The 12134-nt window shown below is 41.8% G+C and overlaps 1 protein-coding gene across 1 annotated transcript in view; it reads right to left on the reverse strand.

The window, feature by feature from the left end:
- PYGL (glycogen phosphorylase L) overlaps positions 1 to 9128 on the reverse strand; it is a 292076-nt gene extending 282948 nt beyond the window's left edge. The window contains exons 1-2 of the mRNA XM_044074307.1: positions 8808 to 9128; positions 5481 to 5582 (exon numbers count right to left, since the gene is read on the reverse strand). Coding sequence (XP_043930242.1) covers positions 5481 to 5582; positions 8808 to 9050 — 345 coding nt within the window. The 5' untranslated portion in view covers positions 9051 to 9128. The remainder of the gene's footprint in view (positions 1 to 5480; positions 5583 to 8807) is intronic.
- Positions 9129 to 12134: the final 3006 nt, after the last annotated feature.

Genomic DNA, 12134 nt, shown 5'->3' on the forward strand with positions numbered 1-12134 from the left:
GCAAGCAAATTAAGACTGATACAAGGAAACAAGATAATGTTTCGTCTTAATCTGATAGCAAGAATTCCTAGAAACCTCCAGGAAAACTAATCAAATGCTTCTGGTGAAGCTCTTAATACAAAGAGCAACAAAACATCCCAACACTGCTCTTCAGGATAAAGAATCTCGAGTAAACTATTGGTGATACCCCTTATGCATGCCAGTATCCCCATTTGACTGCATTCTCTCAAGACTGGTTAGGAGTACCCCACCCTAGACTCCTCCCACCACCATTCCTTTCATAATTGAACAGGCTTTCCATTCTCGTCACACATTCCATAGAACCTTTAAGAGGTTTGTCATCTGCAAGTTTGTTGCGCTATACCCAGATTTTGGCAGTGTCTGAGTTTTAGGACAGTGATGTAGTCAGAACAAGTCATGTCACACAAGACAAGTTTGCAAGCAAGTTTGTGAAGTTGTCCAACAACTCAGGCAACAAATAAAATGGTGCTGAACTGGTATGGCAGCATAATTGCCAGAAACAGCAGAATACCCGATAAATCCACAATGTGAATTGTGATGGGCAGTCCACAAAACATGCAGGCAATACCACCCATCCTAGACATCTCCGATGTTTACATTTTCCAAGAGACTCATCCTGCCCTGGAACACCGACTATTGCTATGGCACCAATTCCATATCTTAAGTACAAAATGTCTTTCAAATGCAATGCATGACTAGCAAAGGGGGAGTGTGGCACAGTATTCCCATTCCAAGGAACTTCATGGGTTGGGGATGTTGTGGAACTACTGGTACAGTCAAGGCTGCAGAAGCAGGCAATTCTTGAAAGCTGTTAACCACCCTACACTGTGTGGGGAAATCCTCATACCGCCTATGTCAGGAAGTCAGAGCAATCCCAGATTTGAAGCCAATGCGTTTTAGCTTCCAAGATGGCACAAGTGTCAAGATGTTTTCACAAGTGGCTCTCTTTAGCCATGGCAAATATCTATAAAGTCACTTAGTTCATATCAAGTCCTGCAAGACAGATGTCCTACATATTTGATACCAGGATTGCAGTAACCCAATCCCCAAGTCAATAATTAAACTGCTGAAATTCAAGTGGCAAATGCTCTGTGACTACTGCTCCAGTGTGGGAGAACAGAGGTGTACAACCTACAAACCCCCCCCCCCCCAATGTGAAAATTATGCCTAGGAATGCAATTTTGTGAAAATTATGCCTAGGAATGCATTTTGAGAGATGCAAAGACCAGCATTGTAGTCTTAAGGAGCTGTGAGGATGGTGTGTGCACGTATTAGACGTGTGAAATTCAAAATATCTGGTGTGAGATTTTGAATTTCATGGTTCTGTGTTTATGTGGCTTTAAAACTTCAGCTTTATAGCTTCAAAAAACTGAATTTTCAGTATTAGAGTAAAGGAGACACACACAGAAAGCATATTTTATACCTGTTCAAGCCATATATGCTTGGAGTAACCAACTGCTTAAGGGGGAAAACCCACTTGTCAACTTGAGCTCAGTTTGGATTTGGCATGATTAAGCCCCAACCCAAAATTGGATACCTAGGGAGATGCAAGGTTTTACATCCAAGTGCCAGATCTAGCCTACCAGTGTCCACTTTTTTGGGGGGTGAGAGGTAATGAGGGCACAGTTAAATTAGTAACAAGTGGAACTTCCAAACACTAAGAGTGCTACAAGAACAGGTACTATTCCTTTCAATGGAAGGGTATGGACAAGCAGTAGCCACCCCTTCCAAACATTTGCTCTGTGAAGCGCAGGCCATCACAGAGCAAAAGCCCTCAGTTCTGAAGCAATGATAAAAAATGGAGCATACTGCTGCCTTATGATTACAGGCTGCAAACAAGGTCTTAGAGGGTAGTAAAGACATTGTGGTACTGCTTACCATAAGCAGCAATTAGTAGCTACGAAGTGTTTGCAGTGAGAAAAGTGAAGAGGAGAGTTAAGTAAAAGGCTGTCAAAAGTTTTAACAGCTTACCAATTTGAATAGCTGAAAAGGGTTTGAAATGAGGCTTGGGAGCAGACAAACTGGACTTGTCAACTACACCACAGCAAACACTAGGATACTAGACATTCATAGGAGGATGCTAGTCTAGTGAGCTTAATATAAAGTTATTCTGGGTAGTTCACAAAAAGCTTAACAGAGCAGTCACTGGCTAGCCCTGTCCCACGAGGGAAATGGGCACCAACCCAGTGGCAAATCTGAGATCTCTAGAGCAAGTGACCTATGCCACTTGACTTGCAGTGGTCCAGCATTTCCATTAGGGCAGGGTTGGAAATGTGCCTGGCCTTATAGGCAAAGTCACCTCTCTGCAGCCTATTAGAAAGTGACATGGCTTTCAGCCTGTCTATGCAGGTCATGGTCCCTTTATTTTGTTAGTGAGAAATCCAAGGTCTCCAGCTGCTGCAGGAGTCTGGTGAGGGACATACAAAAGGGGTGCATTATACTCTTAGTGGCCTGATGAGGCTTGAGTACAGTGGAGTTATAGCTCTACCTGGATGCTATGCCCTTAGGTGCACTACACAGAAGGCTTTCCTTACCACTAAGTAAACAGATTCCTGTGGTGTTGCTATCAAACCTGTTTACCCCTCCCAAGTCCCACACCACTGGGTTGGGATGCTATCAATATTGTAATTTGTAGGGAATTTTGTTAAGGAAATTATGCATTTTTTATATTTAGCTTTAGACCATTGCTTTGTCATCAATCATGTTAGCTCTTCTTTTAATAGGTGGATATCGTTGGGGGACCAATTGCTCCCAGTTTGCAATCAGCAAACTTGGTGAGCCAAAGGCTATCTACTTTGGGCCAGACTTCTGGAACAAATGCCCAACAGTAGACCCATCACCAGTGGAGTCTACAATTTTGACAAATGTTCTGTTGGCAAGATAGTTGGCTACCCATACAGCAACATTCTCAAAGAATTTTACTGGGTTTAATAAGCATGATCTACCCTTCAAGCCAAGCTATGTTGGGTCAAGTGTTGAGGACACCCATGTCCTCACTGAAATTCAAAGCCATTCTTTCCATGATCTTGCAGGTGAGGCTGGTTAGACTTGTGGGTCTGTAGGTCCCAGGGTCAGTTGATGGCTGTGTCCAGGGGGATTACCGTTGCATTGCAGCCTTGCACAGCCAGGGTGCTCTCAGCCACCTTGAATTGTGTCTTAGTACCTGCACAAAATGTCAGCATCCACCAAGTTGACGAGTGCTTTCAGGGAAGTTTGACATTTCCTAAATAAGGCACTGGCAACTCCTACACTACAGTGAATTTCCCACAGCCTGGAAGTGTGTGAATATAGAACTCCAATCTACTATCCGAGCAACCCTTAAACATTATCCTGTACATAAAAATACCAAATCTGAAATACTAAAAATGGATCTCCTATATGGCATTCATAAGTTTTGAAAACTGCTTCCAAATTCCAATAATGCACTGCTTCCAAATTCCAATAATGCTGTAAAATAAGTGAAGCTCCCTCAATGGGGGAGCCACAATCTAGTCACAGAACAAGTTTCCTGTTCCTAAAGACATTTCGGGTGATGTACTTGCATCTCTTCTCTTTCAAGCAAGATATTTAAATTTGTATAAACTTAAATTTCTGCACAGTGCGTTTTGACATCGTATTAAATTCCAAGTCTTCTGAACAGCCCTCTAGCTCCAATACAATTCCCCATATGGAAAGGAATCTACAAGATGGAGTAATGGGTACTAGATAAGATCTTCATAGCAGTACACTTCCACTTATGGAGACTAGTACAGACTACCCTCTTTAGGAACATACAAATCTGTAACAGAAATGTGAATCTCACATGCAAGTCCCTTCAAGCCAATATGTTCCATTAATTCTACAAAAAAACACTCCCTTTAAAAACTCCAAACTGTGGCAAGAAAATTCCTCTTATCTTATGTAAAAAAAAAATATATATATATATATATACACACCATACAAAATGGTTACAACACAAGATCCACTACTATGCCCAACATTTCCGATCTATTAACTGGATTAATAGACAGATGACTATGCTGACCAATTGCAAATATTGTGAACCAAAACATGCTCCAACATAGGGAGAGGACATTTAGTTGAGAGAACTCCTGGAGTAATGAATAGGCATGAGAAATGTCTTTGCATTTGTTATAACTGCAGAACATGCGTGACCAGTTTCTATTGTAGCACAAAAATATAAAGGTGAAGCACCATTTCCTGTATAGCAGAAGACCACTCCATCATGCTTCAAAGTCACAAGCACAAGACTTATTTTCCCTGACCTTTTCCAAGTGATATTCCAGAATTCTGGTACAATGCCATGCATTTTCCCCATTATTCCCGCATACCTACTCAAACTTCACTTTTAAGGAGCCAAACCAGTATAACAAATGTGTAGTGGAGGACAGGACAGATCGTGTGTAGACAGGAATTAGAGGAACATTTTGGACCAATCTTCCCAGAGCGCACAGCCTTCAGTTTGTGAACTGAACAGTGCCTCCAAAGGTGTGGAAAAAGCAGGACAAAAAACAGCAACTGCTAACAACTTTAGCCAGAGATGCTAACATGTTCAAAGTTTTGAATAAAAAAAAAATAAGTTTGATATTTGCTTGGAAAAACAAACCCTTTCAATGCATTTCTTCAGTACAGGCATTTTACTATCCAGCTATCCATTCATCCAAGCAAACATTCTAGGGCAACCAGCCTGCTTCAGTATTATGTTACACAGTGGTGGAGTTTCACGTTCCCTGGTTTGAAGTGCACTCCCAGCTGCTAGACCTAGGACACATTTCCCTGAAACTCCAAGAGGGAAAAAGCATAGCTCCAATAAGGGGCTTACAATTCAGCAGTATGCCAACACCAGAGCTTGGCTGATTTCTGATTAGAGGACAAAGGGTCCTCACACCTGTGATGCAACCACAAGAGCTCCTGTGGAACTACAGTGCAGCAGCAACTGCAGAGGTAGACGGAGCCTAATGATAGGAAACCTACGCACTTAGACAGGAACCATCCATCTACCTTCCATTAGGGGAGGTAAAGTTTAGACCCGTTAAGTACCCAGAATTAGTTCATAGCTTGCTCTTTCAAGCACCGCATGCACTTCTCAAGACAGGCAAGCATGGCTCAATTCTTTCCATTACATGGATAGCCCAGAAACCTTGGTACAGCTATAAAATGACAAATTAAATATGAAGCTTTTAATATCCCAGTAATCTGAAACCGGTACCTACTGAAGCCTCTAGCACAGTAGCTAGAGTACATGGCTTTGTACAGAAGTCCGCTAGTCAGTTTCTGTAAGAAAGCAGATCCAGCAGACACTACAGCACAAGACTTAACAGCTTCCAAAGATGTAGCTGACCAATTCAGCAGGTACACCACAACATGAGAAGTGGGAACAGGCCTGGACTCTAGGATCAGCTGATTAGGCTTAAAAAGGTGTGAACAAAGATGCTCCTTCTGGGGAGAAAGACCCTTACCTGGTATATTGCTTCATCACAAGCATTCTGCAGTCCCAGATTAATCATAGTGTTTTGTAAAGTACGGCCCATATAGAACTCCAAGGAAAGGTAGTAGATTCTCTGGAGAGAAGGAAAAAAAAAATACAGGATTTAGAGATGCCATCCACCCAGAGTCATTTAGTGTTAAAGCAAACTTGACAAGTTCTACTCAAAACAACTACTTCCATCAGTGAGCGGTCTCCTTGATTTAAAGCAGAAATTGCTACCCTTAGATGTGCACAAAAAAAAAAAAAAAAAAAAAAAAAAAACACACATTTCTAAGTTACCCATATCATGTAAGATGAATATTCATTACTTCCACATACATATGCTAAAGAATTGATCCATCCTGCAACAAGACCAAAACATCAAACCTGCAACAAGACCAAACCATCAAGACCACTCAGCTAATAAGGCTTTTGCAGCATGCAAAGAATCCACCCCCACCCCAAAGTGCACCTCAATACCTACCTTCTTCGACATATGACACTCAAGGAGGGTGAAGGTTGACAAGTTACCAACTATAATAGATCTGGATGAACAGTGTTACACCACAGCAAAAAGATCACTGTAGGAACAAATCAGGACACTGCTCTAAGCTACTCACAACATTTACTTCAGAGACCTCCATCTGTGCCACATTCAGATTTCAACAACACTTTACTAAGACCAGTAACCACTGCACACTTGAAAGACTACAGTACTACCTAAAGCTTACTACAGTTTTGCTGAACAGGTAAAGCAAGAGTGCCTCTCCATACAGCCTTAGGTTTTTGGCATCAAAATGCTTCCATTTGATAATGCACATAAGTGGGTATTGTCTCCAGGATTTTTTTAGAAAAAAATAAAAAAAAGGGAGACTGGTAGCAAATGAATTAGTTAACTTTTGACTCTGTAGAATGTCAGACTTACCCCTCTATCACAAAACTCAAAATTACCACCAAGGTGAATTTAAATCCCTAGCTACACAAAATGCATGAAGTGCAGTCCAAGCCACTGTCACCATTTATCTATATACACTTCACAGGCCTAAAGTGCATTCCCCCCCCATCCCTTTAAAGTAAATTCTGTATACTAAGTGTTAAATATACAGAGGGCCAAAGCAGCCCAAGCATGTGGACTGATGTATGCAGGGACATAAAGACACATTACACATCCAGGCAGTGTCACACAAGGAAAAGCCCTTCAATGAAAAAGGGCTTCTATATAGTTGCAAAGCAATGACAGGTCTACACTTGTGTAGACAACTAGCGTCACTCAAACTTTGTACTGCAAGCCAATGTTAGAGGGGTAAACATGTCTTACAATAAGATTCCAACTCCTTATCTGCTCATATTATGGGGTAGAGGGGACACCCACTATTAAAAGAGAGTCCCTTCCTGTCAGAGGGATCAGTTCACTACAGTTAAACAGCATGACTAGACTATGAAACTAGCAGCCATCAGGACTTTGAGACAGCAAGAGATATGGGAGCACCATCCCCACCAGAGCAACACCTGAACAATTATGAGTGTCAAGTCACAGGAGCCGACTAGTAATGTGCATAAACTATGAGTGCCCACCTAGCCATTAGGAAAGGTAACTACAGTTGATGGGATGAAATGACAAGGTGGCCAGTATGTGTTGTCCCAACTGCATATCCAAACCATAGACTCCTATTGTGTGGTACTAGGACCCTGCTCCCAACCACCCCAAGAGATAACCAATAGAAAGAATCCCTGGGTCAGAGAAAACCTCAGAGCCACTCCCTCCCCATGGTTAACTCTTTAGCATCCAGGCTGGTATCTCAATCCAATTCACCTGCACTACAAAAGGAGTTCTCCCTCTGCATACATAGCAGTAGGCCAGCAACTAGCCACAACTGGTTTGTCCACCCATTATCTACATTAAATGCACTTTTGTGAAGATGCCTTTGCCAAGCTGGATTTTTAGGGCCCAAACTCACTCACTAGAGCATCAAGTGTTGTAGTCGATGGAAGCTACAACACAGGTGTCTTGAGCCTCAAAGAAGTGCACACGCCATTGGCTGAAACAAAAAGATGCATGCAGATCACTCAGAAGAAGCAGAAGAATGTCTCATCTAAGAAAAAGGGACTGAAAACTAGTCGCTGCTACATACCTAAGCCAGGTGACCTGCTTCTGGAAGCAATTGGGCTTCCATCCCAGAATTCCCTTACCTTGGGACATTTCTCAGCAGTGACCAGAAGGAAACATGCAAGGCTAGCAAAAGTCTCGTTTTGGAAGTGCCAAACTGAGCAAAGATGCACACTAGCATCTATTAGCACAGGTCAAGTCCCCTGGCAAAACACTGGCTAACATTATACAAGAGTGCAGTGATGAAGCAAATCTTTATACCACCTTTACTCTACCACAAGAACGTATTCATATTACGTACATTTGAATATCAAAGCCAGTACTTTGTACTTTTCAGGTGAAGACTTAACCATTATATATGTCAAACCTATCTGCGACTGTTACATATTTCACTTGCCAGTCTTAAATATCACATTCCAGGAGAGTCCTTAGCAATCCATCAACAGAAGAGGCAACAGCACCTCTGAAGTCCAAGATCCTGACACCTACCTCTGTATTTTTTGGACATCTGCCTCTTCTTGCTCACATCACTATTCACCTTGACTTATTATAACTACTACACAAGTTACTTCTTGGGGTCACACTACAGACCATCATGTCCATTGTATAACATCACTAGGGCATAATGCCCACATGCCTCCAACAAGCCACCTGTAAGAATTATTCTAAGACACATACAGCACCAGACTCTCCTGGAAGGCCAAGCACTTATTTTGTAGCAATTAAAAAATCAAATCACACTAATGTGAGAATTAAACTTTGTAATCTCTACCAATTGGTAAAGGAACTACACAGGTAAGAAGAGTTTGTTTACTTTTAGGTAAACCTAAAACCAACTTGGTGAAAGCCAAAATGTAAAAGCTTTCAATGTTACTTATAAAGTAGGAGAGTAAAGTTTAAAACCACATGAAGCCGATATTGCACAGTCTTTCACAGCTTTCTCAACAATTCATCTCTATACGGAACTTCTTAAACATGACCAAAGTCAAGTTGAGTAATGCTAAACAGTCTCATTCTTTTTTCGGGGGGGGGGGGGGGGCGGCACATAGAAAAAGCAAATGCTGGTTAAGCAACGCTCTTCAGCTTAGTAATGCCCCTAGCAAGAGGGGTGATTTTGCAATAAACTCAGTTACATGAAAGGGCTCAACAAGGCACAGGGCGTGGTTGCATTTACAAGTAACCATATGAAACCCAGAGAAAGTAAAACATTACCTTTGGATCTTTTTCATAGTAGTATTGCTGCGTCCTGATCCACCTGCCCACTAGGTGATCCCTGACTGTGTGCGCCAGAGCAAAATAATAATCTCTCGGGGTCGCCACATTCCGGTCTTTCACCAGTGTGAAGTGCAGATGCCTGTTAAAACCCTTTTTTATTTCAGCCACATTTTCCACTCCAACAATCCCTCTAATACTAATCTGCTTCCTTTTCTCCTGATCAGTTAGCGGAGTAGCCATTTCAGAACGCAACAAGCTACAGCAAACTAGGTGGAAACCGTAGGTCAAACTTTGGGTAGAGAACAAACCATTAACACTGATTAATATGAGCAGCCCGACTCCGCCTCCTCGGACCTACATAGCTGATTGGCTAGACCAACAGCAAACAACTGCATTAATAAAAATGGTGGGCGGTTCCATCACCTACATGGGTTGGGGATAAAGAAACTTTTTGCATTGAGTAAATAAACAAATAAAAAATAAGTTTTCAATTGATCGGGTCGGAGGGGTTGTAATATATGCGTGATATTGCTCCAAGTATCGCCTTGAAACTTGAACTTTGCTAAGGATCTGTGGGCTAATGTAAATTAGATGACTATTTTGCTAATTACAAGTTTTCTAGTCTAAGTAGCTGAAAGATGTTTGGTGCAAGGCGAACTGAACTACACAGTTAAATTAATAATATCAGCGTGTCACATATTTGTAGACATTAATTAAGCATCACACTTGCTTTAGATGATGGTCACGCTAAATGTTACACCCTGACCACAAGTGCAAAAATGGGACAAAGCGGGGAGGGGGGGGGGTAGTTTTCATTCTTTAAAAATGCAAGACTGCACAATATACTAAAGCCCTTCGACAAAACGGTAAAGCTCGTGTAGAAACGGGTGGGAGTGACGAAATTTATGGGCGTGATGCTAAGCAAGAGAAAGCGGAAATGTAACCCAGATGCAGCTTCTGTCCACGTTTACGCCCCATTATATGCTCTAAATTTAATAAGATGCTGCTTAAGGAACTGACTTGTTATGTGTTGAAGAAACAAAGGACAAGAAGTTCATCTTGAGAAGTTCGAAAAGTGAATCATTCTCAAACTTGCCTAATTTTCCAACTGCTTCCTATTGCTTGTTGTATTGTCCTGACTTTTGTGTATAATAAAGTCGCCGATACATAAAATTGTGTTACGGCAATAATCTATTAAGTCCAGAATAGTTTAGCAACCACTGAAACTTCATAAAGGAAATTCTAACATGGCAAACTACAAAGACCAACTTAAGTTGTTGTGTCTTTCAGCTTTTCCCGATTAGGGGTCGCCACAGCGGAACTCCGGTCCGCTAATGATTGGTAGTTGATTTTTACGTGCCGAGTTACCAGCCCTGACGCACAACATTCAACGAAGGTACGCCCATTCACGCATGTCTTTACGCAGAAGACGCTCTAGCTGAGAATCAAACCACAGAGCGTCTTACTGTGAGGCGATAACGCTACCGCAGCACCACCACCGCGTTTTTTTCAAAGACCTACTTAAATACCAGAAATAAAGTATTGTTTAGCTTAGGTGGTAGTTTTTTCAATATTCTTTCTAATCACAATTCGTATTGTTAAACCGGCATTTTCTCCTAATTCCTTTTGATCTAGCTTGCTTTCTCACAGAACTCGGCTATAATTTCTGGCCTAGCCTTCTTCTTCTTTCGGCTTTTCCCGTTTAGGGGTCGCCACAGCGGAGCACCTGTCCGCTCATGATTGGCAGTGGAGTTTTACGATGTCGAGTTGCCAGCCTGGCACCCAACCTTCCACAGAAGGCACACACACGCACGCACTCATGTCTAGGGCTAATTTAGAGTGTCCAATCCACCTACAGCATGTCTTTGGGATGTGGGAGGAAACCGGAACACCCGGTGGAAACCCACGCGACCACTGGGAGGACATGCAGACTCCGCACAGAAGGCACCCCAGCCAAGGATCGAACCAGAGAACCTCTTGCTGTGAGGCAGCAACGCTAACCACTGCAGCACTGTGGCCGCCCATTCTCAGAAACAATGCCTAAAATACAGAAATCCATTCTGAGTTGTATTTTTACTTTTCCATCCTCTTAACAGTGCTGTGGTAGTACTCCCTGGGACTGCTATATCAACCAACAGGTTTGGAATGGGAGAAACCTGAGGTGGAGCAATCTCTGTCCTTGTACGCCAGGGATTTTTTGTTATGCTGTAACTGGACATAGCTGCTTGACCTCATGCTTCTCACCTCCAGTAGCATCAGTTATCTTCAGAACCCCCTGCTGAATTCAGTAGCTATCTGCCATGTGATTACAGCACTACCCCATCAGTAGTCGTAAGCATAAATTTCACCCTATCTCTGAGAGGGCTAGCCAGTAATTGACACTTCTTCCTACCCCTCCCTCCTTGACCTGCCCAGTGTCTTAGTTGCTTATCAAATGCTAGTCATCTGGGTCACACTTATGGCTCCATCCTCCAATCCAAATAGTCAAGTGCAAGAGGTGAATCTTAATGTCTATTTTGAGAATATATAACAACTTGGTTAACTGAAGAGATCTGACCGCAATTGTTTGTAGTACATGGAACTTTGCTGGCTCCATGTAGTGGAGAGAGAGAGAGTGAGACGGAAAGAAGAAATGTAAAGAGATGTAAGTGTTTCACAGCATTGAAGTTGTAGCACACAATACTGCTAGACATTTCTCTTCTCTGTAGTAAATGGACTTTATCTGGTCCAGTGTACTACAAGGCAGAGAGAGAAAAAAAATAAATAAATTGCAACATTTCCTAGCACTGTCTGAAAGATAGCAGCTAGAAATGTAATGTTAATACTGTAACTGCTTTAAAAGCTGTAATACATTATGCTACCTCACATGAAAAATAACGCAGTCAGATGTGTTTTACAGCTTTTAAAACTGTTTTGGCTTCTCATCCCTGTTATGTGATGGCTGTTGTTTATGATGCGTAAGCTCCTGGACTATGTCTGCAAGAAGTTGCCTGCATAATGAGTGTTTATAAAAATAAGAAAAGTAGGTCTAGTCTAGTTATGGAAATAAAAATCCTAATCCATGTGCACATTTTATATATTATTATAATATGCATTTTCTTTTACAGTCATGCTTTTAGACGATTGCATCATGCCTGTCATATTTGCATCAAGCCTATCTCTGATACTCAGAGAGTTCAAGTATAACATAAGTTCACATGTTTGTAAGACAGCGGTACAGCTATTCCATTGTTTGACATGCAATTTGTTGATGGATATTTACCCCAAGTAGACTGCAATATGGACACCTTTTATTACAATTTTGCAATAAATGGTAAAGACATA

The sequence above is a fragment of the Protopterus annectens genome, chromosome 6.part0, assembly GCF_019279795.1.
Source record: "Protopterus annectens isolate FY-2018-M chromosome 6.part0, PAN1.0, whole genome shotgun sequence".
NCBI classification, from domain to species: Eukaryota; Metazoa; Chordata; order Ceratodontiformes; family Protopteridae; genus Protopterus; species Protopterus annectens.